The 27175-nt window shown below is 41.6% G+C and overlaps 1 protein-coding gene across 2 annotated transcripts in view; it reads right to left on the minus strand.

Annotated features, from left to right (window-relative positions):
* ppp2r5d (protein phosphatase 2, regulatory subunit B', delta) overlaps positions 1–27175 on the minus strand; it is a 45189-nt gene that overhangs the window by 9980 nt on the left and 8034 nt on the right. For both annotated transcript variants that reach the window (XM_064932234.1, XM_064932233.1), the window contains exons 3-9: positions 25884–26061; positions 3150–3349; positions 1679–1789; positions 1408–1500; positions 665–795; positions 235–294; positions 35–143 (exon numbers count right to left, since the gene is read on the minus strand). In XM_064932234.1, coding sequence (XP_064788306.1) covers positions 35–143; positions 235–294; positions 665–795; positions 1408–1500; positions 1679–1789; positions 3150–3349; positions 25884–26061 — 882 coding nt within the window. The remainder of the gene's footprint in view (positions 1–34; positions 144–234; positions 295–664; positions 796–1407; positions 1501–1678; positions 1790–3149; positions 3350–25883; positions 26062–27175) is intronic.

Raw genomic sequence — 27175 nt, forward strand, 5'->3', positions numbered from 1 at the left:
CTGTGTGGTGGGGCCTTTCAGAGCACTGCGATACCTGGGGGTGGTAGACGCTGAGTGACTTCACTTTGTGAAGCGGCAGCAGCCCTCGGATCAGAAACATTTTGTGCTCCTCTTTCAATGGCAGGGCAAAGCCGTTGATTATGCTGGGGATAAGGGACAAGGGAAGATTTGTTTGAGATGAATGGTAAAAGAGCATGTGTTGAGGGGATCGTACACTGTGCAGTGTGCACTCACCTTCCTAAGATTTCTAAGAGCTCTGCGATTCCATTGTGATGCTCCGTTTCATATATAAACCTGCAATATGAGACCAGACCAAGGTCAACTATCGATTACATTACACAGATAACAGATATACTGACACATCTTCTTACATACATCAAACACAACCTCAACATTTGACAACCTTGCAGTTTTTTCTTTGTTGTGGTTACATATCGATCCTCCCAAGAACAAACAGACTCACTCAATCACACTCTGTGGATAGATTTCAATGGCGAGAGATGTAGCTGCTTGCAAGACATACGCATAGAAACAGAATAACTAGAACGGGCATCTCCCCCAATCAAGTCAGCATCCTGTGTTAGGTGGACCGGCAGCCACATTGGGTGTACCTGTAATTCTATTTCTATGGACAGACATAACTAGTGTAAAAGCCATATCTCACCTGTAGAATATGTTGTTGATCTGCCTGCGGATGTAGGCCCGGAGGCCCAGGAACTTGCCGTAGATCCTGTGGAGGATGGTCTTCAGGAAGTCCCGCTCCCTGGGGTCTTCACTGTCGAACAGCTCCAGGAGCTGTGGGGGTGGAGGAGGGACATGATCAGGCATATGCGTTCAAGAAACTAGCACTACTCAATAAAATAGATACAAATGGGACACTTGCAATTGTAGAGGCAAAGCATTTTTCAATCAGGCAAAGGTAGAAAATATACTCTTCGTCAGACAAATAGTCCATTCACAGATACACAAAAATGTTCCTGAACATGTAGCACATAGTATTAAGTGGTGCGGTGAAACCAAAATTACACTGCCATGAGATTTGATAGAGGCTGGGTTTTGCCATAACATAATGCAAGGCCATGTGTGTTTGGAGCCCAGGCCAGCACTCAGAAAGTGAGTAGGCTGACTCAAGTCCTTAACATTCATTTCCAGCAGCGGTGGATGGGAAGCATCATGTGGTCAGATGGAGCAGAGTGATCCCTGCTAATTCCCTCTCAGCTCTCATGTCTCTCTACTGTGTGGGTGGGAGACGGAAGCTGGCCAAGGTATGAGTGAACACACACACACAGCATAATTCCCAACTGCCTGGGCGCCAGGATATTACACATACTGCCAATTAAATATTTTAACAGCTCAGCAGTTACAGGGAGTGAAGTTTGTGTTTTGTTGGAGGAGAGGGATACTTACAGACAGTACAAACTTTTGGTCAATGTATTTTTTAGCGACATTAGGCTGGAAATCAGGGGACTCCAGGAATCGTAAGAAGAATTCATACACCAGCTAGAGGGAAGAAAAAGAAGACATTGAGATAAAAGGTTGGTGTGATTTGAGGCTGAAAATACTGAAGGGGGGGAAAAAAGTATTTTAAAAAGTCAAAAAAAATTATTTATAGTCTAAATTTCAAAATGTAAGAAAATATTCACGCCTACACTCACATGTGCACGCACACACACATTACCTGTAGGTGTGGCCAGGCAGCCTCCAGTGTGGGCTCGTCCTCCTCTGGGTCAAACTCAGCCCCTGTGGGGTTGGAGGATGGTGGTAGGGTCCTGAACAAGTTGATTGAAAACTGAACAGGGCAGAGGAGAGATGTCAATCAACATGGCAACAATCAACAACTCTTAAAGCTGCCATCCGATTGTAAATGTTAGGAAAACACAGCACAGCCCATCTGATACCACACAAAAGGAAGGACTTTCATAAGATCAGAGCACAGTGTGTCCTGGCCTCCTCTGCCTACCAATGAGAAAGGCCCTAGTAAGGTCAGTTCATAAGGTAACCCTGGTAACTCTTGTTTAAAGGCTGTTTAGGTTAGCCCTGCTAACACTACCACTGGGAGAGCTGCAGTTGAGCAGCATCCCTCTGCCTGCATCCCTGCAGCTGACGCAACGCAACGCTTCCCCAGCACCTGCTTCTTGTCTCGGCCTGAGGCTGCCGCAGCACAGAGCCCCTTCGGCACTGAGGAGAGAGAGAGACGCTGGAAATAGCCTGCCTGGCTCCACAGCTCCATCGCCCAACCTCAGCCTCATTACAGAATACTGGGAGAGGGAGAGACGACAGCAGAAAGGGAACAGGAGGTGGTAGTTTTGAAAGAGGGACAGTGATGGACAGTGGGGAAGGGAAAGATATACAGTGGGATGGGGAGAGAGAAAGGAGGGGCGAGGGAGAGAGAAAGGGAGGTTGTAGGAGGAAGAGAGGAAGAAGGGGAACGATATACAGAGGGGGAGATCCACATGAGGCCAGTGTTGTGGTGCATGGCCAACAATTCAGAGATGCTCAACGGAAGAGCAGATGTATGGGCTATAATTTGTGATGAATAATTGCTCAACATTTCCCAGTGCACGCTTATTACTCGTTGAGCACAATGCTCAAATTTGTCACAAGTGGAGGGGGAGAGAATGACCCGGGGGGAGGAGAGAGAGGAAGAAGAGGGTGAAATAATATCCCGGGGGGAGGAGAGAGGGAGGGAGTACCTCAGAGGAGAGAAGAGAGGGAGAGTACAACAGGGGGAGGAGGGACAGAATTCCCCAGGGGGGAGGAGAGAGGGAGAATACCCCAGGAAGTAAGATATAGGGGGAGGAGAGAGGCAGATAATAGCCCAGGGGGGAAAGAGACAGAAAAGAGAAGCTTCCAGGGGGATTTGGCTCGATCTGACTTATCACTGACATAAATAACGACCTTTGGGTGCTCCTCAAGGGTTTGATGCTGATTCTCTCACCCTACTGTGCTGGGTGGAATCCTGAGCCAGGCTAAGCTGAAGTCATTATTGAACACAGAGTCAGGATGTGGCATACTGAGGTGATAGGGGGGCCTTGACAGCATGTTAACACCCACAACCTTCCCCTGAACATGGTGATTAAATACAGGCCCAAAACCTTCCACACTTTGTCAGGGTTTATGTACAGTAGGTGCATGGATCTCTTTTTTACCATGATCACACCCTCTGGGTAGATGGACTCGGTGACCACATCGCGGTTGTGCGTGATGTACTCCACCATCTCATTCAGGCCAGCACGCTTCACCTCCTTGTACTTCAGGTCGCTCAGAGGGTCCGTGACAAAGTCAAAGAGCACGCAGCACTGCCGCAGCTTCTGCACAAACAGCTCCTCCCGGTCAATAAGGGGTGCATCTGAGGAGGAGAAAGGATGGGAAGATCAATGATATGCTGTATGTCTAGATTAGGGCTCTCCAACCCTGTTCATGGAGAGATACCTTTCTATAGGTTTTAACTCCGACCCTGTTCCTGGAGAGATACCTTCCTATAGGTTTTAACTCCGACCCTGTTCCTGGAGAGATACCTTCCTATAGGTTTTAACTCCAACCCTGTTCCTGGAGAGATACCTTCCTATAGGTTTTAACTCCAACCCTGTTCATGGAGAGATACCTTCCTATAGGTTTTAACTCCAACCCTGTTCCTGGAGGGATACCTTCCTATAGGTTTTAACTTCAACCCTGTTCCTGGAGAGATACCTTCCTATAGGTTTTAACTCCGACCCTGTTCATGGAGAGATACCTTCCTATAGGTTTTAACTCCAACCCTGTTCCTGGAGAGATACCTTCCTATAGGTTTTAACTCCGACCCTGTTCATGGAGAGATACCTTCCTATAGGTTTTAACTCCAACCCTGTTCCTGGAGTGATACCTTCCTATAGGTTTTAACTCCAACCCTGTTCCTGGAGGGATACCTTCCTATAGGTTTTAACTCCAACCCTGTTCCTGGAGAGATACCTTCCTATAGGTTTTAACTCCGACCCTGTTCCTGGAGGGATACCTTCCTATAGGTTTTAACTCCAACCCTGTTCATGGAGAGATACCTTCTTATAGGTTTTAACTCCAACCCTGTTCCTGGAGGGATACCTTCCTATAGGTTTTAACTCCAACCCTGTTCCTGGAGGGATACCTTCCTATAGGTTTTAACTCCAACCCTGTTCATGGAGAGATACCTTCCTATAGGTTTTAACTCCAACCCTGTTCCTGGAGAGATACCTTCCTATAGGTTTTAACTCCAACCCTGTTCCTGGAGAGATACCTTCCTATAGGTTTTAACTCCAACCCTGTTCATGGAGAGATACCTTCCTATAGGTTTTAACTCCAACCCTGTTCCTGGAGAGATACCTTCCTATAGGTTTTAACTCCAACCCTGTTTATTTCTTTTTTATTTCACCTTTATTTATCCAGGTAGGCTAGTTGAGAACAAGTTCTCATTTACAACTGCAACCTGGCCAAGATAAAGCAAAGCAGTTTGACACATACAACAACAGAGTTACACATGGAATAAACAAACATACAGTCAATAATACAGTAGAAAAAGTCTATATACAGTGTGTGCAAATGAGGTAAGACAAGGGAGGTAAGGCAATAAATAGGCCATGGTGGTGAGGTAATTACAACATAGCAATTAAACACTGGAGTGATAGATGTGCAGAAGATGAATGTGCAAGTAGAGATACTGGGGTGCAAAGGAGCAAGACAAATAAATAAATAAATACAGTACGGGGATGAGGTAGTTGGATGGGCTATTTACAGATGGGCTATGTACAGGTGCAGTGATCTGTTGGCTGCTCTGACAGCTGGTGCTTAAAGTCAGTGAGGGAGATATGAGTCTCCAGCTTCAGTGATTTTTGCAGTCCGTTCCAGTCATTGGCAGCAGAGAACTGGAAGGAAAGACGGCCAAAGGAGGAATTGGCTTTGGGGGTGACCAGTGAGATACCTTCCTACAACCCTGTTCCTGGAGAGCTACCGCTCTGTAGGTTTTCGCTACAAACCGAATCTAGCTGGTTGAGAAGCTGAATCCGGTTAGTTACAACTGGGGTTGGAGCGAAAACCTACAGAGGGTAGCTCTCCAGGAACGGGGTTGGAGAACCCTTGGCAAGATAGTGATTCATAACTTCAGAAAACATTATACACTTGTTCTGTCATCCCACCATTTTGTGTCCAAGGCTAACATTGGGGATAAAGTGTGAGATACAGATTCATACACCTCTATTCATAGACCTCCACGTTATTTACCCTGGCTCAATTGTACCCTTAGGGTTGTGAAACCCTGCTATTCTACACAGCTAGCTACTGTTTTACAATTCAGACTCCCTTATGCAACGAGGCTTTCATGAAACCACAGCACCCCACCTCCTCCTCCTCCTCTTTTCCTGGATAATGAACATCAAGGTCTCCTGTACTTGTCAGCCCCCTCACGGAACTGAGGAAAATGGCATGACACTGTGGCATGGAGGAATGCAGACTCCACCTCACACACAGGTCTATAGGTGTTTCGGCCCTCCAGGACCGGAATTGAACAGCCTTGATCTAGTGTGTTGTTGCTTGTTGCGTAATGTTTAAGCACACTTGGCGTGAGTGCTTTACTGTCATGTCAGCTTAAATGACTAGGATTTACATGAATGACCCATTTCTAAGGGTCAGAACATGTTTGGATGTGAGCTATATTGTAGTGCGTTTTGGAGGATGTTGATTGAGTTTTGATAAAATAGCATTATTCAATTTGCATTGTGGGATAAGATCATGCAATCGAGTGGGTATGAGAATCACTTGAAACAAAGGAGGATTATGGTCAAGGACATAGACGTGAGGGTTGAGCTGTTTTTTCAAGAACACAAGGAACTGAATAAGAGGGAGAGGCTGGAATCTGGGGCACAGACAACAGTCCCAATAAAACTACATTTGAGAAGAGCCTTAGAGAGTGGCACATAGATTTCTTATTGTACTGGGCAATACAAGTACCAAGACTTGAGAAACTGGCTTTAAATTGGCAAGACTTTAAATTTTTTTTTTTAACCTTTATTTAACAAGGCAAGTCAGTTAAGAACAAAATCTTATTTTCAATTTCAATTATTTTCAATGACGGCCTAGGAATTCTGCCTGTTCAGGGGCAGAATGACAGTTTTGTACCTCGTCAGCGTGGGGTTATGAACTTGCAACCTTCCGGTTAAAACAGTACATCATACATTATTACACCACTACATATCTACAATACAAAATGTATAATACCACCATACAACAACATTACAATGTACGTGTTTATACACTGAGTGTGCATATGTGTGTGTCTGTAACTGTGTGTGTTTATTCTTCACAGTCCCTGCTGTTCCATACATTGTATTTAAAAAAAAATGTGATTATACTGCTTGCATCAGTTACTTGATGTGGAATAGAGTTCCATGTAGTCATGGCTCTATGTAGCACTGCGCCTCCCATAGTCTGATCTGTTCTTGAGGACTATGAAGAGACCTCTGGTGGCCTGTCTTGTGGGGTATGAATGGGTGTCTGAGCAGTGTGCTAGTAGTTTAAACAGACACCTCAGTGCATTCAGCTTGTCAACGCTTATTACAAAAACAAGTAGTGATGAAGTCAATCTCTCCTCCACTTTGAGCCAAGAGAGACTGACAGGTGTATTATTAACGTTAACTCTACATGTGATGATGGGACTTAGACAAGTTGTAAATGTATCATATAATAACTCACAGCTTTCTAAGAAAACAAACATTTTTGACATTTATGGTCTGTTTACATATATTGTAGAGGCTATTTATACAGAAAATGGGTGTAAAACCAGTATACACTGTATTTATAATTATATGACAATATTTTAGGTTGACAATTCTATTACACAATTTCTGAAATATCACACGCCTTACTTAGATTTTCATGCATTAGTCAAATCAGTATTATGCCTCTACTGCCATTCATTCCAATTAGACAGGTTTGGATTTCTCCCTGACCAATATGGCTGACATTTTCACCCCATTATGGAACTTTTAGGGTTATGACATAACCCCTCTAGCAATTTAAAAGGATCTCTATGTATTGCCCCATCTTCTCCACTGACCAGACCAGGGCCTTGCTGGTCAATACAGCCTGCCCCAACCGACACAAAACAGACACTTTGACATCATACAGTCAAATTTCTCACAAGGGGTCTATTTCATTATCTCAATGTTGTCACACTCCCCACAAATCACCCTGGTATGTGACAGTTTCTCCGGGGAAGCTCGCACGCAGTCACACAGACTACTGCAGGGGTAGGCAATTAGATTCAGCCACGGGATGATTTTTGTTGGAGCATATGGTTTTGCAGAACATCATAATAATATACAGTGGGGTCGGAAATGATTGATACCCCTGAGAAAGAGGAGAAATAACGACTGTCTAAAATAGGCCTGAGCTATATTGGTAGGCCTGAGCTATATTGTATGCAAAGAAATAAGGAAATTATATGATTTTATATGAATACAACTGCTCAGAAAAAGAGATTTTGTTTAACAAGTAATATCTGTTATTGGTAATGCTGAGAGGTTAGCATGTCTTGGGGATATGATATTTGACCCTCTGTAACTTTCTCATTCATCATTATTCACGGCTCATATGTATTCACAATAGCATCCGCGTTAATGTAGAAGTGTTAAGAAATGTATTATATTCTTATTTATAATGAAACTAACTCCAAAATGGCACAATTATGTTATTTACCATCAATTTATATTGGACACAACATAATCTGAAACACAACCAAAACAAACTGCAAATGCATCCAAAATATTTGTAGAGTCACAAGCTTGATGCAGTCAAACGTTTGACAACTTTGTTTCCATTAATAATTAATAATAATAATTGAATAATAATAATAATTTTAAAAAAATAATAAAAACATGTATATTACTTGTTAAACAAAATCTCTTCATCTGAGCAATTGTATTAGTATAAAATAATATAATTTCACAAAAAAATAAAATTGTTCCAGAGGGATCCGTGACACTCTCCCTGACCGAGTCTGTAATACCTACATGTTTCAAACAGACCATAGTCCTCGTGCCCAAGAAAGTGAAGGTAACCTGCCTAAATGATTACCGCCCCATGGCACTCACATCAGTAGCCATGAAGTGCGTTGAAAGGCTGGTCATGGCTCACATCAACGACATCATGCCGGAAACACTAGACCCACGCCAATTCGCATACTGCCTCAACCGATCCAAAGATGATGCAATCTCAATTGCACTCCACACTGCCCTTTCCCACCTGGACAAAAGGAACACCTATGTGAGAATGCTGTTCATTGACCTCAGCTCAGCGTTCAACACCATAGTGCCCACAAAGCTCATCACTAAGCTAAGGACCCTGGGACTAAACACCTCCCTCTGAAACTGGATCCTGGACTTCCTGACGGGCCGCCTCCAGGTGGTTAGGGTAGGCAACAACACATCTGCCACGCTGATCCTCAAAACTGGGGCCCCTCATGGGTGCGTGCTTAGTCCCCTCCTGTACTCCCTATTCACCCACGACTGCGTGGCCAAGCACGACTCCAACATCATCATTAAGTTTGCTGATGACACAACAGTGGTGTGGCAGCCTATAAGGAGGTGGTCAGAGACCTGGCAGTGTGGTGCCATGACAAAAACATCTTCCTCAATGTGAGCAAGACAAAGGAGCTGATCGTGGACAATAGGATACTCTTGATGGTGCAGCTGTTCGAACAGGCCCCCATTACCATCAACAGGGCTGAAGTGGAGCCGGTGGAGAACTATCATGGTCCAAACACACCAAGACCGTTGTGAAGAGGGCAACGACAACACCTTTTCCCCCCCAGGAGACTGAAAATATTTGTCATGGGTCCCCAGATCCCAAAAAAGTTCTACAGCTGCAACATTGAGAGCATCCTGACCGATTGCATCACCGCCTGGTATGGCAACTGCTCAGCATCTGACCGTAAGGCGCTACAGACGGGAGTGCGTACGACCCAGTACATCACTGGGGCCAAGCTTCCTGACACCCAGGACCTATTTACTAGGTGGTGTCAAAGGAAGGCCCAAACAATTGTCAAAGACTCCAGTCACCCAAGTCATAGACTGTTCTCTCTGCTACCGCATGTCAAGCAGTACTGGAGTGCCAAATCTAAGACCATACGGCTGCTGAACAATTCATCAAATGGCCACCCGGACTATTTACATTGACCCTCCCCACCTCTTGTGTTTTTACACTGCTGCTACTCGCTGTTTATTATCTATGTATAGTCACTTTATAAATTACCTTAACTAACCTGTAACCCTGCACATTGACTCAGTACCACCTGTATAAAGCCTCGTTATTGTTATGTAATTTTCATGTGTTCCTTTTTGATTTTATAATTTTTTTACTCTAGTTTATTTCATAAATATTTTCTTAACTCTATTTCTTGAACTGCATTGTTGGTTAAGGGCTTGTCATTAAGCATTTCACGGTAAGGTCTACAACACCTGTTGAATTCGGCGCATGTGACAAATAAAATTGGATTTGATTTTAAGATCTCTTTTTATATTTTGGGGAATACTTGGGAACAGATTTCCAAGACTAAAACACATTTTTTGCTGAATTCCTGGTGATTTTACAGTCTTTTTTGACCCAAAAAATACAATCCTACAAAAACTAAAGACTCGCGGATCTTGACCCGTACTACTCTATAACATCATGGAGGACTTGTAACATAGGCACATCCTCCTACATAAGATGATATAATACGAGTACCCAATACTTTTGCCAAAAACAAGCCGTTAAACTGAGTAGCTATGAGGCTCAAGACAACAAAGAATGTCTCTGTCTACTCTAGTCTAGAGCAATGAGAACAAATGGTGGGTTAGAGTGGAAGGGGATACTGGACACTACGGGTTTGGCACTTGACTACTTATGTCAGCCACTATTCCACTAGGAACGTAAGCTGCTTAGTGGTATAAACACAGCAAACAAAATCACTATACTATACTGCCGACCTCAGTCTTCCTCCTACCCCTCCTCCTCACAACCGCTGGCTCCATTTTAAAGCGTTTCACTCCAGGCCACAGCCACGGAATCTATGACACAAAGCTAGATTATATAATTTCAATTATTTTATTTTTTTTGTGATGGAGGATGAATCATCCAAGGAGGCCAGCGGCATGTGACAACAAGCTGAGGCTCCCTATTGGCCCATTGGCCCGGAGGACCAGTAGAGTGGCTGCATATGCCTTGCATGCGATGAAGTGATGCGAGACCAGTTACAAAACAGCACAACTATCATCAGGCCTCACACAGATGGAGAAAGGCTTGAACGGAGACAGAATTTGTTTAATGTGCCCAACGTGTGACAGTGCCTATAGGAGATATAGAATAGGGGAGAGTGGGATAAGTTACCCCATTTTGCTTAAGTTTAGCCACCCTTGTTTCTAGGAAACCATACACATAATGTAGCATTTTTTTTTGTTTTAGAAAGATGGCTTAATTTCATGGAGTCTGTGAAGGAAGAAACCACATGAAAGAGTGGTAAGCAAATTAGGTATAAAAAAAACCAACAGATTTTCACAAAGTCAAATGAATTGATTGTGTTAGTGGTTTCATGATGCTTGTATCTAGACCAAATTAGATAATTTAATGATCGTTCTATACAGCAATTGGGGTCTCTATAAGCTTCGGTATGAGGTCCAAAACCTAGCATGACATTGCATCCTTGTAGCTGTGTGGGCTAATATAGGCAAAATGTTTGCCTTGGGGTAATTTGAGCCAATGGCTGAGCCAATGGCAAGTTGAGCAAATTGAAGCATTGTCTTCCGAGGTATAATGCAAGGCATTATAGCTGGGAAATGACGTATGTTAAATGTTAAAAGTGTTTTAAAAAGGTAAAAAGTGTTTGTTAGGTGTTAAGTCTGTGTTAAAAGATACTTAAAATGTTCAAAAGGCAAAAAAAAGTGATTGAGTGTGTTGAATTGTGTTTGAGAAATAAACAGACATGGTTTTAAAATGTAGTGGTAATACTTCATTCAGTACAGAAACTTGTAGGCAGCTTAATTTACCTTGTCCCGCGGCTCAACTTACCCTGTTTTCAAAACTGTAATGTTTACATGGATTCTGATTATTTCCAGGGACACACAACATCCTGAAATATATGTAGATATCTTTATTAGAAATAATACTATATTTCTCTTGACAGAGTGACGTTGAATGTAAAAAAAATGGCTCAACTTACCCCACTCTGTATTCTAAATTAAAAAGAGAAAATAGTCACAAAAGGCTGGAGTTCTGGCTATATCTATCCTCTCTCCTTATATACTAGAAGGCTGTTTTATACCTAAGGGTGGCAGTCATCCATAAAAACAAAACAGACCGTATGAATCCCAGTTCTAAGCAGATTCAAGAAGAGACATCTGTACACCTGACCTACTAAGACTCAGTCAGTGCCTCCCCTGCACCCTCCTGAGAGCACGGGGAGGACACCACTGCATACATCACTCACTCTTACAATACAGCAGCAAATGCTCCTACATCTGTAAGTACACCTTACTGATACCAAAGCATATCTCAAAGTTTCCATCAGACTATAGGTTGGACATTTTCTATCGCCCACAGGTAGAAAACATGACCTTCTCAGGATAAAGGTTTACTGAAGATGAATTGGAATCCATATAGCCTTCACTTAGCTAAGAGCAATCTGTTGGACAGTATTGTGCATCTATGCTTTATAACCCCACTTAATTGTAGGCCTATATTGAAAAAGATCACCAGAGGCTTAACATCAGATAGATATCAGATTCCTTGAGTTGAAAGACTTAGGGAGTGCCAAAAGAGTGGAGTTCCTTACGAGAACTAATCAATAATCATGTGCCCAAGCATATGGAGCAGAACATCAACATCCTTCCTCAAAGCACAGCAGAATCAGATGAGCCTTGTACAACATGGCGAAATAACATTCAACCCTCTGTACCGTCAGTTCAGTTCTGCTTGTCAAAAACCACATCTTGGCAATAACATGTGGCCAAGGCCTTTCAGTAGGGCTGTCATGAGACCAGGCCTTCACCCTAAGGATCAACTGTCCCCCACTTCCCTGGAGTAAGATATACTCTCATATACACAGACTTCTATTATCTCCAATAGATATCAAATCAACAAATAAATAAAAGGATATTAATAAAAGACTGTCTTGGCAAGTTTGAACACGGAAAGAGTACTACAGTTCTGGACATCTTTTTTTGTTGTCGTAGAGAGGTAAATCCTTTTGAATTCAATCACTTTTTGACAGCACCCCTTTTGATTTGAACAAAACCTTCCATACGTATTTGCCCATTGTAGAAGTGCTCTTCTAAAAAGAAGTTATGGTATAATTCACACTCTGGATGGCATTTTCAAGTAAATGTACTCCTTTATGCTAATACCTTCATATAAAATCCTGACCTTGAAGGCAAACACTGTTTTTTGTTATTTACTTGTGATTTATTTGAACAGGTAAATTTACCAAACCTAAGCTGAATAATTTGATGCGTTGAACTATCATAATTGCACTACCGTGTAAAAGTTTGGGGTCACTTATAAAAGTCCTTGTTTTTCAAAGAAAGTATCATTTTTTGTCCATTAAAATAACATCAAATTGATCAGAAATACAGTGTAGACATGGTTAATGTTGTAAATTACTATTGCAGCTGGAAACGGCTGATTCTTTATGGAATATTTACATACAGAGGCCCATTATTAGAAATGTACAGAGGCCCATTATCAGCAACCATCACTCCTGTGTTCCAATGGCAGGTTGTGTTAGCTCATCCAAGGTTATCATTTTAATAATGTAGGCCTACCAACAAAACCAATGGCGCAAATCCCATAACATCACATGGAAATAGATTTTGATTTCTATGATGTAGTCTACAGTAGCCTATATGTGGTGTTCAATGCAGGCCTACATTGCATGAGACTTTTTAAAACGTTTTTTTTTTTTTACATTATGACGGGCTTGATATTAACTCATTATTTTTGACTTGGTGTGCGTGGCAGTCCTGGAGGAACATTGGTCGCGACCCCATGACAGGTCGCCTGATTTGAAAATAGAGTCGCGAGAGAAACTCAGAAATAAAACATTTGCTCCTGGTTATTAGAACCGGGGTTATGTCGGTAACATCTGTTAGCCACTGGATGTGGTTGTAATAAACAGAGCGGTTTCTGTTTTCTTCTTACACGTGGCTCTATCTTTTAAACGGTTTAAGCAACAACAAAAAATTATGACACAATCACTGACAGATAAGACTAAGTAACAAGTATGTGTCTTCTGTTCTCTCAACAATACCCACAAGCCACGCATGACTCACTAGAAGTGGACAAGACCAGGCACTAATTCTGACTGGGGGAAAAAATAACATCATCAATGATGGATGTCCTTTTCTACACAGAAAATCTTACAGAATTATGGCATTTTGAACATCCCAATACCTTTCTGATGCATCAGTCACTTCAAACCATCCTTCCTTCAGATTGAAATATTGTCAAAGGTACTGTCAGACTGATTTGTAATAGATTGTCATAGCCCCAGTTAAAAAAAGTAAACTTTTTTTTTTTTTTTCATGGTGTGGTCACAGATTTTTATTTTAATATAAAACATGGGAACCTCTGACCTAACTCGAAACTCACACGCCACCTATGGATTTGACCTTTGACCTATATGGGCTGAGATCTCAAGTGCTCTGAGCAAACATTATGTATGGATCATTTACTGCATCATCAGTTATCCTAGTTCACAACCTATTCTTTCACAGCCCACATTTTATGATGCACTCAAAGTGGCGAGCTAAAACAACCAATAGGACCGTATAATTCATTCTCTGCATGCATTTGCGTCTGAGAGGTTCAAATCCTTGGTGATCTTTGAATATGCATGCCATGGCAAGTAGCGATCTATGTCTAAACATACTAAATATTAGCAGTTACAATCCATCTTAGTCTAAAGCACTTCAACACTTCGCAGCACACAGTGCTAATCCCATTTCCCAGGATATTCCAATTTTAACATTCCCGGAAAAAGCAAGCTGCTGCTGGAGGTCAACGGGTCACCTACCCAAGACACTCGGCTGAATGTGCTGATCACAAGCGGATAGTGATAGAGAGAGGGAGTGGATGTAAAGCCATGTGTAACACACCCTCAAGCACTAGACCGAAACACACAGCAGCGCAGTGCCACTGGACAATATGACTGTCTGTTGGGAGAGAAATAGTCCTCATGCAAACTCCATGGCTGAAGCACCCTGGCGGGGAACAGCTGACAAACACTGACCTTTCTTTCTTTGAGATCACCGTCATAACACTGCAGTGCAAAGCAGACGTTTGCCGATCAATAAAAGGAAATCAATAGAGCTTATGAAGGGCTAAAGAAGTTCATACACTAACTAATAACGACAGCAACACAGCCTCAACAGTATATACATTATACTCCGCTCTCTGACTACAGCTAGGAGTTTACTCCTACGGTCATTGGCCTTTGGAATACATGGAAGAGGATGAGGTAGGTTAGTCTGTCCTAACTAGTTTTATTGTCTTTTGCTTGTCATTACATGGGATGATGATGATGGTGATTTTGAGGACGATGTAAATGAGCATTTGGGTGTTTTGCTTTTGGTCAGCATGTTTTTTCCATGAAGATGTTGACGTGATGTTTCTGAGAATGTGATGGCGCACTTTACTTACCTACTATTGCTACTGCTAACGTTGATCATAGTATTGTTGTATTTATATTGATGGCTGCCAACCCATGACTGATGCACAAGCACTGTATGTACTACCTTTGTATTCGGTATCATGGGGATTCATGTGTGTCTTTTATGTTTTTTTATGTCTCATGCACTTCTTGCTACAAAACCAATTGCCCTGTATGGAACTGGGAAAGGGCTTCAGTCATGTCTGAATCAGAGGTAGGAGGTTTACATCCAATTTGAGAGAGATTTTCTTGCAAATATTATAAATCTGCATCGGAAAATATGTGCATTTCCCCACCAGAGGTGTTTCCATCAAACTGACTTTGTTGCGGATGGAAGGATGTGCGCGAGGACGTAGCGCACATTAAAACAACTTTTGCTCTTAGGTTTTCATGTACCGGATAAAAAAAACATGAGTTTAATGTGTTTCCATTGCATTTTTCATTCTACTGATAAATGGCAAACTTGCCAACGCAAAACGATACCACCATGTCGAACAAACAAGTTGTCTGTCAACATGTATTAAATTGTACTGACATTTCCTGTTCCCATCACACTTTCCTTTTTTAGACACCATAAGAAACAAGCATCTACTACAAACTACACCTATGAATTTTGGTATGACAGAAAACCTATTTTTTTCCCTAAAGCCTGTGCACTTGGTCTATATGCTGTTAAATATACGCTTTTTATGTCAGATTTTGGCATTTATCTTCTAGAACTATAGTCATAATTTACCAAAATATGCAAATCTTCCAGGTACAGTATGTCAAAAAGCCTGAATTGAAGAGTGAATGTGAGGAGGAGGCTGTGCCTAATCTGTCTGCATGGTGTGTTATGGCGAGGTTTCGCTGTCCTACTTAGCGAAGACACTTGCACTGCTGATCCAATTACTGCCTGTGATCCGTCTGCTCTGCCTCTCTGCTTAGCCAGACAAGGGGAGACTCAATGAGAGGAGAGCACAGAGCAACAACAGGAGAGAGAAGGAAAGAGATGTGGTGGTCACTGAGAACCTGGGTATTACAGTAGCTTTTGTGCATCCATTTTCATTTCTACACATTTTATCATGACCATACCTGATAAGTCACACGAATAACAAGGCATTTCTGTACCTTGAATCACATTGTATTAGAATAATAATAATGTCAAAGTGTAAATACAAAATGAAAAGCTGAAATGTCTTGAGTCAAGTGTTCAACCCCTTATTGCAAGCCTTAGTTCAGGAGTAAAAATGGGCTTAACAAGTCACAATAAATTGCATTGACTCACTGTGTGCAATAACAGTGTTTAACGTTATCATCTCTGTACCCCACACATACAGATAATTGTAAGGTCCCTCAGTTGAGCAGTGAATTTGAAACAGATTCAACAACAAAGACCAGGGAGGTTTTCCAATGCCTCACAAAGAAGGGGACATATTGATAGATGGATTCTGTATCAATACACCGAGTCACTACGAAGATACAGACTTCCTTCCTAACTCAGTTGCCTGAGAGGAAGGAAAATGCTCACAGATTTCACCATGAGGCCACTCCACAATAGTAACCGAAATTACACAGTGAAAAGGAAGCGTGTACAGAATACAAATATTCCAAAACATGCACTAAAGTAAAACTAAAAAAATGTGGCAAATATGTTCTGAATACAAAGTGTTATGTTTGAGGAAAATCCAACACAACACTGAGTACCACTTCATATTTTTAAGCATGATGGTGGCTGCATCATGTTATGGGTATGTTTGTCATCGGCAAGGACTAGAGTTTTTTTATGATAAAAATAAACGGAATAGAGATAAGCACAGGCAAAATCCTAGTGGAAAATCTGGTTCAGTCTGCATTCCACCAGACACTGGGAGACAAATTCACCTTTCAGTAAGACAATAACCTAAAACACAAGGCCAAATATACACAAAGTGTTCAAAACATTAGAAATACCTTCCTAGTGTTGACTTGCAACCCCTTTTGCCCTCAATCGGGGCATGGACTCTACAAGGTATCAAAAGCGTTCCACACGGATGCTGGCCAATGTTGACTCCAATGCTTCCCACAGTTGTGTCAAGTAGGCTGGATGTCCTGTGGGTGGTGGACCATTTTTGATACACACGGGAAACTTCTGAGCGCCTGGCACCTACTACCATACCACATTTTAAAGGAACTTAAATATTTTTGTCTTCCCCATTCACTCTGAGTGGCACACATACACAATCCATGTCTCAAGGCTTAAAAATCCTTCTTTAACCTGTCTCCTCCCCTTCAACTACAGTGATTGAAGTGGATTTAACAAGTGACATCAATAATGGATCATACTTCCACCTGGATTCACCTGGTCAGTCTATGTCATGGAAAGAGCAGGTGTTCCTAACTCAGTGTACATTGAAGTTGCTTACCAAGACAACATGGAATGTTCCTGAGTGGCCAAGTTACAATTTTGACTTAAATCTTTTTGAAAATCTATGGCAAGACTTTAAAATGGCTGTCAAGCAATGATCAACAACCAACTTGATAGAGCTTGAAGAATTGTTTAAAGAATAATGTGCAAATATTGTACGATCCAGGTATGTTGAGCTCTTATACTTACCCAGAAAGACACAGCTGCAATTGCTGCCGAAGGTGATTCTAACATGTATTGACTCGGGGTGTTGAATACTTATGTAATCAAGACGTGTTTTAGTTTACATACATTTTTTACAAATGTTAAATTTTTCTTCCACTTTGAATTTTGTGTAGATTTTTGCCAAAAAAGTACAATTAAATAAATTTTAATCCCACCTTGTAACACAACAAAATATGGAAAAAGTTAAGGGGTGTGAATACTTTCTGAAGCCACTGTATATGTGTGTGATTAATTTGAGCGAAGACTATACATGCAGTTCTGCATTTTGAAGTACTGGGATGAAAGGGCCAACATCAATGAGCATCATCATTCTCCATAACTGGAAGCGATCTAATGAAAATATGCAGACAAAAGCTATTGCCAGTAACTATTCATATAGATCATATGGAACATTTAAAGAGCGATATGAGTCAGAAACATTTATTCTAGTGTCCAAATTGACTACAAGTGTAAATAGGATCATTTGGGTCATAAAGTCAGTCTCGTCCAAAACAGAGATTTGCGAGATGATAGGAAAAAAATGGTGTCAATGAATGAAGAGTACCCCACAGTTTCCTTGGGTTGGGTTTATTTCAATCTTGCCCACATGCCCACAGCATCCAAGTAAAATCACCAATTTGGAGCGCAGCTGCAAGCAACCCGATCACAATGCCCATGGTAAATTTGGTTTGACTTTGGATATCCCTATGGGGCTAGTCAGAGACCATGAGTAAATTACACAATATACATGGGACAGTACTTAAAATGTCAGTAGCTCCAAATTTCAATGACTTACCACAAACTAACTATAAATTGTAGAAATTCATATATAATGAGAAAAAAAGATCTGCGAGCATATAATAAATAGGGAATGCAAGGATTGATGAGGGTTGGTAGATATGACTAATTTATGGTATATGGGTCTAAATGTTTCTTTCCTCTCTCACCCTCTCCAGCCTACTTTGAGTGTTCAAATTATATTTGTATTTTCTGCATGATAGGAAATGTATTTTGAGTTGCAATGAAGGGATGCATGGGCTATAACTTGAAACACGTGACATGATCTAGTTTATTTGGTGAAGACCGTGGATTTTGCTTTCTTCAATTCTGAGGGGTGTAAATGATGCTCCCATGTCCGCTGTAGATGGCATCGGCTGTAGGCCAGCGTTTCCCCAAACTCAGTCCTGAGAACCCCAAGGGGTGCACGTTTTGGTTTTGCCCGAGCAGCCAGGACCGAGTTTGGGAACCGCTGTTGTAAGCGTTCTCAGCTCCATGTCCGCCCGGGAATCAAGCCAGCCTGGTCTTTACTGTCCTTGGAAATTCCCCTTTGGGCTCAGGGCAGGGGCTTCACTGACGACAATAATGTAGTCTTTTTTTGTTTGTTCCTTTTAGAAATGCTATAGAAATGTTATAATTGTATCACTGCAGTTAGTCAAAGTTATTTTAATTTGATTTTTTAGACAACGTCTGAAATGATTTATTGAGAAATGGAGGGTGGAGAGGGGAATGCAATAAAGGCCTTGCAGTGGGGAAAGCTAGGAGGGACACAGGGAGGGTTATATAGGGCAGAGATTTACATAGGCCTACTGCTATTTGGGATTAGGGATGGAATGTGTGGGGAAGGGGTTTTTGGTTGATGTGTTATTGTAAAGGGGGAAATGAAAAGATTATTAGTGACATGGCAATTATGGTTTGTTCCATTCTGGGATTTTACATACTATTTCTTTCTGGGTTACATCACAATGAATATATGGAGTGATCCACTCATTTGATCATTTTAGTGATGTTTAAGATTATCTCTTTGAATATTAATGGATCACATAATCCTATGAAAAGAAGGAAATGCTTATCCCATCTTAAAACAAAGAAAGTACAATACGAGTCAAACGTTTGGCCACACCTACTCATTCAAGGGGTTTTATTTCTTTTTTAAATTATTTTCTACATTGTAGAATATTAGTGAAGACATCAAAACGATAAAATAACACATATGGAATAAAGTAGTAACCAAAAAAGTGTTTAAAATATATTTTAAACGTAGTAGCCCCCCTTTGCCTTGATGACAGCTTTGCACACTCTTGCCATTCTCAAATCAAATGTTATTTGTCACATAAGCCGAATACAACAGGTAAACCTTACCATGAAATGCTTACTTAGAAGCCCTTAACCAACAATGCAGTTCAAGAAATAGAGTTAAGAAAATACTTAAATAAACTAAAATCAAATCAATCAAAAATGAACACAAGAAATGTACATAACAATAATGAGGCTATATACTGGGGGTATCGGTACCAAGTCAATGTGCAGGGGTATATAGTTGAGGTAATTTGTAAAGTGACCAAGTCAATGTGCAGGGGTATATAGTCGAGGTAATTTGTAAAGTGACTATGCATAGATAATAAACAGTGAGTAGCAGCAGTGTAAATAGTCCGGGGGGGAGGGGGGAGGTCATTGTAAATAGTCAGGGTGGCCATTTGATTAGTTGTTCAGCAGTCTTATGGCTTGGGGGGTAGAAGCTGTTAAGGAGCCTTTTGGTCCTAGACTTGGCACTCCGGTAACGTTTGCCGTGCGGAAGCAGAGATGACTTGGGTGACTGGAGTCTTTGATAATTTGTCGGGCCTTCCTCTAACACCGCCTAGTATGTCCTGGATGTCAGGACGCTTGGCCCCAGTGATGTACTGGGCCGTACGCACTAGCCTCTGCAGTGCCTTACGGTCAGATGCCGAGCAGTTGCTATACCAGGTGGTGATTCAACCGGTCAGGATGCTCTTGGTGCAGCTGTATAACTTTGAGGATCTCGGTACCCGTGACAAATCTTTTCAGTCTCCTGTGGGGGAAAAGGTGTTGTTGTGCCCTCCTCACAACTGTCTTGGTGTGTTTGGACCATGATAGTTCGTTGGTGATGTGGTCACCAAGGAACTTGAAACTCTCGACCCGTTCCATGTTAACGGGAGCCTGTTTGGCCCTCCTTTTCCTATAGTCCACGATCAGCTCCTTTGTCTTACAATGAGAGGTTGCACTTATCTTCATCTCTCAACCAGGTTCATCTGGAATGCTTTCCCAACAGTCTTGAAGGAGTTCCCACATATGCTGAGCACTTGTTGGCGGGTTTTCCTTCACTCTGCGGTCCAACTCATCCAAATGGTCGGGTGATTGTGGGGGCCAGGTCATTTGATGCAGCAGTCCATCACTCTCCTTCTTGGTCAAATAAGCCCTTACACAGCCTGGAGGTGTGTTGGGTCATTGTCCTGTTGAAAAACAAATGATAGTCCCATTAAGCGCAAACCAGATGGGATATCGCTGCAGAATATTCTGGTAACCATGCTGGTTAAGTGTCTTGAATTCTAAATAAATCACCGACAGTGTCACCTGCAAAGCACCCCCACACCATCACACCTCCTCCTCCATGCTTCATGGTGGGAACCACACATGCAGAGATCATCCGTTCACCTACTCTGCATCTCACAAAGGCACCGTGGTTGGAACCAAAAATCTCAAATCAGACCAAAGGACAGATTTCCACTGGTCTAAAGTCCATTGCTCGTGTTTCTTGGCCCAAGCAGGTCTCTTCTTTTTATTGGTGTCCTTTAGTAGTGGTTTCTTTGCAGCAAATTGACCACAAAGGCCTGATTCATGCAGTCTCCACTCAACAGTTAATGTTGAGATGTGTCTGTTACTTGAACTCTGTAAATAATTTATTTGGGATGCAATTTCTGAGGTTGGTAACTCTAATGAACTTGTCCTCTGCAGCAGAGGTAACTCTGGGTCTACCTTTCCTGTGGCAGTCCTCATGAGTGCACATGGTTTTTGCAAATGCACTTGAAGAAACATTAAAAGTTCTTGACATTTTTCCGGAGTGACTAACCTTCATGTCTTAAAGTAATGATGGACTGTCATTTCTCTTTGCTTATTTGAGCTGTTCTTGCCATAATATGGACTTGGTCTTATACCAAATAGGGCTATCTTCTGTATACCACCCCTACCTAGTCACAACACAACTGATTGGCTCAAATTATGCAAATGAACTTAACAAGGCACACCTGTTCATTGAAATGGATTCCAGGTGACTACCTCATGAAGCTGGTTGAGAGAATGCCAAGAGTGTGAGTATTTTTATTTGTTTAACATTTTTTTGTTACTACATGATTCCATGTGTGTTATTTCATAGTTTGCCTTTACAATTATTCTACAACGTAGAAACAAGTCAAAATAAATAAAAACCCTTGAATGAGTAGGTGTGTCCAAACGTTTAACCGGTAATGTAAGTCTTCACACCTTTTGCTATGAGATTTGAAATTGAGCTCAGGTGCATCCTGTTTCCATTGATCATCCTTGAGATGTTTCTACAACTTGATTGGAGTCCACCTGTGGTAAATTCAATTGATTGGACAGGATTTGGAAAGGCACACGTCTGTCTATATAAGATCTGACAGTTGACAGTGCATGTCAGAGCAAAAACCAAGCCATGAGGTCGAAGGAATGGTCCGTAGGGCTCCGAGACAGGATTGTTGAGGCACAGATCTGAGGAAGGGTTACCAAAATATTTCTACAACATTGAAGGTCCCCAAGAACACAAATGGCCTCCATCATTCTTAAATTGAAGAAGTTTGGAACCAACAAAACCCTTCCTAGAGCAGGCCACCTGGACAAACTGAGCAATCGGGGGAGAAGGGCCTTGGTCAGGGAGGTGACCAAGAACCCGATGGTCACTGACTGAGCTCTAGAGTTCCTTTGTGGAGATGGGAGAACCTTCCAGAATGACAACCACAACTGCAGCACTCCACGAATCAGTCCTTTATGGTAGTGGCCAGCCAGAGGTCATTCTTCAGTAAAAGGCACATGACAGCCCACTTGGAGTTTGCCAAAAGGCACCTAAAGGACTCAGACCATGAGAAACAAGATTATCTGGTCTGATGAAACCAAGATTAAACCCTTTGGCCTGAGTGCCAAGCGTCATGTCTGGAGGAAATCTGGCACCATACCTACGGTGAAGCATGGTGGTGGCAGCATCATGCTGTGGGGATATTTTTCAGCGGCAGGGACTGGGAGACATGTCAGGATCAAGGGAAAGATGAATGGAGAAAAGTACAGAGAAATCCTTGATGAAAACCTGCTCTCGAACTCAGACTGGGGCGAAGGTTCACCTTTCAACAGGACAACGACTCAAAGCACACAGCCAAGACAATGAGGGAGAGGCTTCAGGACAAGTATCTGAATGTCCGTGAGTGGCCCAGCCAGAGCCAGAACTTTAAACGATCTAACATCTCTGGAGAGACCTGAAAATAGCTGTGCAGCGACGCTCCCCATCCAACCTGCCAGAGCTTGAGAGGATCTGCAGAGAAGAATGGGTGAAACTCTCCAAATACAGGTGTGCCAGGTTTGTAGCGTCATACCAAAGAAGACTTGAGGCGGTAATCGCTGCCAAAGGTGCTTCAACAAAGTACTGAGTAAAGGGTCTGAATACTTATGTAGATAAGGTATTTATGTTAAAAAAAAATATATATATATATATATATATATATATATACACAACCATTCAAAAGTTTGGGGTCACTTAGAATTTTCCTATTTTTGAAGGAAAAGCATTTTTTTTGTCCATTCAAATATCATATTGATCAGAAATACAGTGTAGACATTGTTAATGTTGCAAATGACTATTGTATCTGGAAACAGTTGATTTTTTAAAATGGAATATCTATATACGCATACAGAGGCCCATTATCAGCAAGAGTTGCCTCTCCCGGAGTTGCCTCTTCACTGTTGACGTTGAGACTGGTGTTTGCGGGTACTATTTAATGAACCTGCCAGTTGAAGACTTGTGAGGCGTCTGTTTCTCCAACTAGACACTCTAATGTACTTGTCCTCTTGCTCAGTTGTGCACCGGGGCCTCACACCCTTCTTTCTATTCTGGTTAGAGCCAGTTTACGCTGTACTGTGGAGGGAGTCGTACACCGCATTGTACGAGATCTTCAGTTTCTTGGCAATTTCTCACATGGAATAGCCTTCATTTCTCAGAACAAGAATAGACTGATGAGTTTCAGAAGAAAGATCTTTGTTTCTGGATATTTTGAGCCTGTATTTTCAGCTGTGCTAACATAATTGCAAAATCGTTTTTCTAATGATCAATTAGCCTTTTAAAATGATAATCTTGGATTAGCTAACACAACGTGCCATTGGAACACAGGAGTGATGGTTGCTGATAATAGGTGTACAGAGGCCCATGTTGATATTCCATTAAAAATCTGCCATTTCCAGCTACAATAGTCATTTACAACATTAACAATGTCTACACTGTATTTCTGATCAATTTGATGTTATTTTAATGGACAAAAAATGTGATTTTCTTTCAAAAACAAGGACATTTCTAAGTGACTCCAAACTTTTGAATGGTGGTGTATATATTTGATAAAATGTCTAAAAAACTGTTTTTGCTTTGTCATTATGGGATATTGTGTGTAGATTGAGGGGGGAAAACTATTTCATCCATTTCAGAATAAGGCAGTAACGTAACAAAATGTGTAAAAAGTCAAAAGGGTCTGAATATTTTCCTAATGCACTGAACAATGTGGCTTTCAAACTATCCAGAATGGCTAAGCACTGGAGGGGAAGGTTGAGGAGATTTAGGTTACGTTACAGAGTGTTTTAAAAGCTCCTTTTGGACTGTTCCAAATGTTATCCCAAAAAAAGAGCCAATGATACAGATATGCAGGGCATCAATCAAATTCTATGCCATTCTAGGACAGTGTGGTTGTCATTACATGAAAAGGATCAAAGAGTCTCCACATAGACCAAGATATGCTTCTGTATGTTATAATCCTGCTATTCGTGTGGGGAAGCAGTCAACCATTTGGGGGAAATGGGTAGGAGAAGGGGTTCATACTCTGCACAAGAATTAGGTATTTTTGGCGTAATATGCTAATTAAAACCTGTGTGTCAACACTAGATGGTGCCATTAGGTCAAAGGGTAACAATGTTCTCTTCAATGCCAAGCTCTGTACAATCATCTTATTTATGTTACAAAATACTGTTAAAAGATTAATAATGACACCTGTGAAAAACTTGAATTGTGTGGCAAAAGTATTTACAATGCGAGATAGATAAGAATAGATGATTGTATATTATTTCAAATATTGGGCAAAATGTCACAAGCCGAGGAAAAGGGTATACAATTAAACGTTTTTTAATCGATTTCACTCCCATAAGGTTACTAACCCAGGACGGGTTTGTCACAGAATGATGTGTGTTGGCGTGAAGGGGCAAAAAGAACCCTCCTACATGCCAGAGTTCAATCTTGGTTTCATCAGACCAGAGAATCGATGTATTTGTGTTTTGTAGTTTAATATGTAGGTTTGTTTAGTTGATTATTGTTTTGGGATTGCATTGGTTATGGTCCACTGGGCTTAGATATAGTTTGGTGTACTGTGTGTTTTTTGTTTGTTGTCAATACAGAAAAAGACACTGAGAGCACAAAACATTAACACTTGCTCTTTCCATGACATAGACTGACCAGCTGAATTCAGGTGTAAGCTGTGATCCCTTATTGATGTTACTTGTTAAATCCACTTCAATCGGTGTAAATGAAGGGGAGGAGACATGTTTAAGAAGAATGTATAAGCCTTGAGACAATTGAGACATGGATTGTGTGTGTGTGTCATTCAGAGGGCAAATGGGCAAGACAAAATATTTAAGTGCCTTTGAACAGGGTATGGTAATAGGTCCCAGGCCCCGGTTTGAATATGTCAAAAACTGCAATGCTGCTGGGTTTTTCATGCTCAACAGTTTCCCGTGTGTATCAAGAATGGTCCACCACCCAAAGGACATCCAGCCAACTTGACACATCTGTGAGAAACATTGGAGTCAACATTGGCCAGCATCCCTGTGGAACACGGTCGAAACCTTGTGGAGTCCATGCCCTGACAAATTGAGCTTGTACTGAGGGGTGCAACTCAATATTAGAAAGGTGTTCCTAATGTTTTGTGTATATAAGTGTATATGGTCCCATTTACATTGTGTCATTTATTGAGGGTTCCTTACTAGCCCCGCATAGATGCTATCCAAAGTCAAACCAATTTTGCCACGGTTGCACACTGGCCGGCTGAAGCTAATTGCCGAAAGAAGTTGACTATTTTCCTAGCTAGTCTAGGCTACTTCCAGACACAATACCCGTTAGACTGTTTGAAGTTATCTAAAAGGTTGAGTGACTAACTGTGTACTGTTTTGGCAGAGTGAATGTACAAACGCTTCCCACATGCAAACACACGAGACACCCACATCAAAGCATACCTCCAAGACACAAATGTCATTCTCAGTCGCATTTCTTAATGAGGATGACTGAAACTGAGGCCAAATCAGTCCGTTCAGCCCCCATTTAAGATCTGGCTGGAGCGAGGGTAGCATAAAGGATATCTATGAATAGGACAGTGGTTGTGTCCCAATTCTCCACCTTTCTCCCCAAGTTTGCACTTGCACACTTTCCATCATGAATTTCAAAGAGTGGAAACCTCCGCCAGCCAATGCTTTTAAATGTGTGAAAGGAACAGCACACTTGAGGAGAAAGGTGGAGAATCAGGATGCAACCAGAGAATCTTGTGGGTTAGCTGGTGATACCTTTGAGGGCAGGAAGCTTCTGCAGCTCTCTGTTCTTGGCGAGGTTGAATCGTGACGAACTCTGGCGACGCTCCTTCTTGACGATCTGGGGACCGCCAGAGTATTTGATCTTGTTGAGCTGAGTGGGTGGTGGGGTGCTGTTGCTGGGACGCTTGCTGGCAGTTTGCTGCTGCTGCGCCTGTGGACAGCACACACACAAAAAAAAAATCACAATGAGCTTGATGTTCCGTGAGGCTTGGAAAAGTTGGAACCACTGAAAATAGATTGCAAGATGGATGTTTTATTCGAACTGAATGTATTGCATTTACATGTTGATATCTGTCCTCCTGAAGCCTTGACAGAGTTTTCTATTTGAGAAGAATACAATTTGCATTCCCGAAAACATCACTGCTATTTCTTGGGATCGACATGTACTTTCACAGTAAATCAATCTTAGTAGACAAAAACCCATTCAATCTGGTATACATTGTTTCTCACTAGTTGCTAACCCATACTACAGTCACCATGCAGAGAGCAGTAAATGACTCCACAGAAACACTGATTGGCTTGGTCTAGTGCCACCATTATCCTGGAGTTTTAAAGGGAGCACACAGAGAGATGACTCCTGAACATAGCACTGGTCATGTTGTTGAGAATGAGAGGGGTTTTATTCTGTCAAACACTACAAACACTATAATTCCATGTCCAATTGTATTTTTTCTCTAAAGCTTCCGTCTGGGACATTATAGACTAGAGGGAATAGAGTAGTATTGTCAGTGATGTCCTGATTCTGTGAAATCTAATTTGTAATCCTTTCATGACGTCCATTATTACATGCAGAGAAGTTCATCACAAACCTCAAGAGCATTGAACTCCACTGACAAAATTGATGTCCTCCTCAAGGATTGTAATGAACTTACATATGTGTAATCACAGACCAGAAGAAAGGATTTAGGTTTTCACGTCACTATTATGTTCCCTCTACAATGCCTCTTGGGAATTGTAGTTCTATGCTAACCTAAAAAAAACTATTTGCAAATCCATGTTCTTGAACAAGCTTGTCATTGGATATGCAGCTGCTCTTGTAAATAGGTTGACTGAATAATGTACTGCTCTCATGCAGTCCACACTGACTGACTAAGGTCCAGAGTGGACAATCACATCTTTGTACTTAGTTTGGACTCAAGTATGCATGAGTAACACTGCTCTCCATTCAGCAGTAATGTCAACTACTCCTTTGTAATACTGAAACAGTTCAGTTGAGGTTAAACTGTATTTTCTGGGGTATTACATAGTTACCCTCTCTTTGCTTT

This window comes from Oncorhynchus masou, chromosome 23 (assembly GCF_036934945.1).
Source record: "Oncorhynchus masou masou isolate Uvic2021 chromosome 23, UVic_Omas_1.1, whole genome shotgun sequence".
Classification (NCBI taxonomy): Eukaryota; Metazoa; Chordata; class Actinopteri; order Salmoniformes; family Salmonidae; genus Oncorhynchus; species Oncorhynchus masou.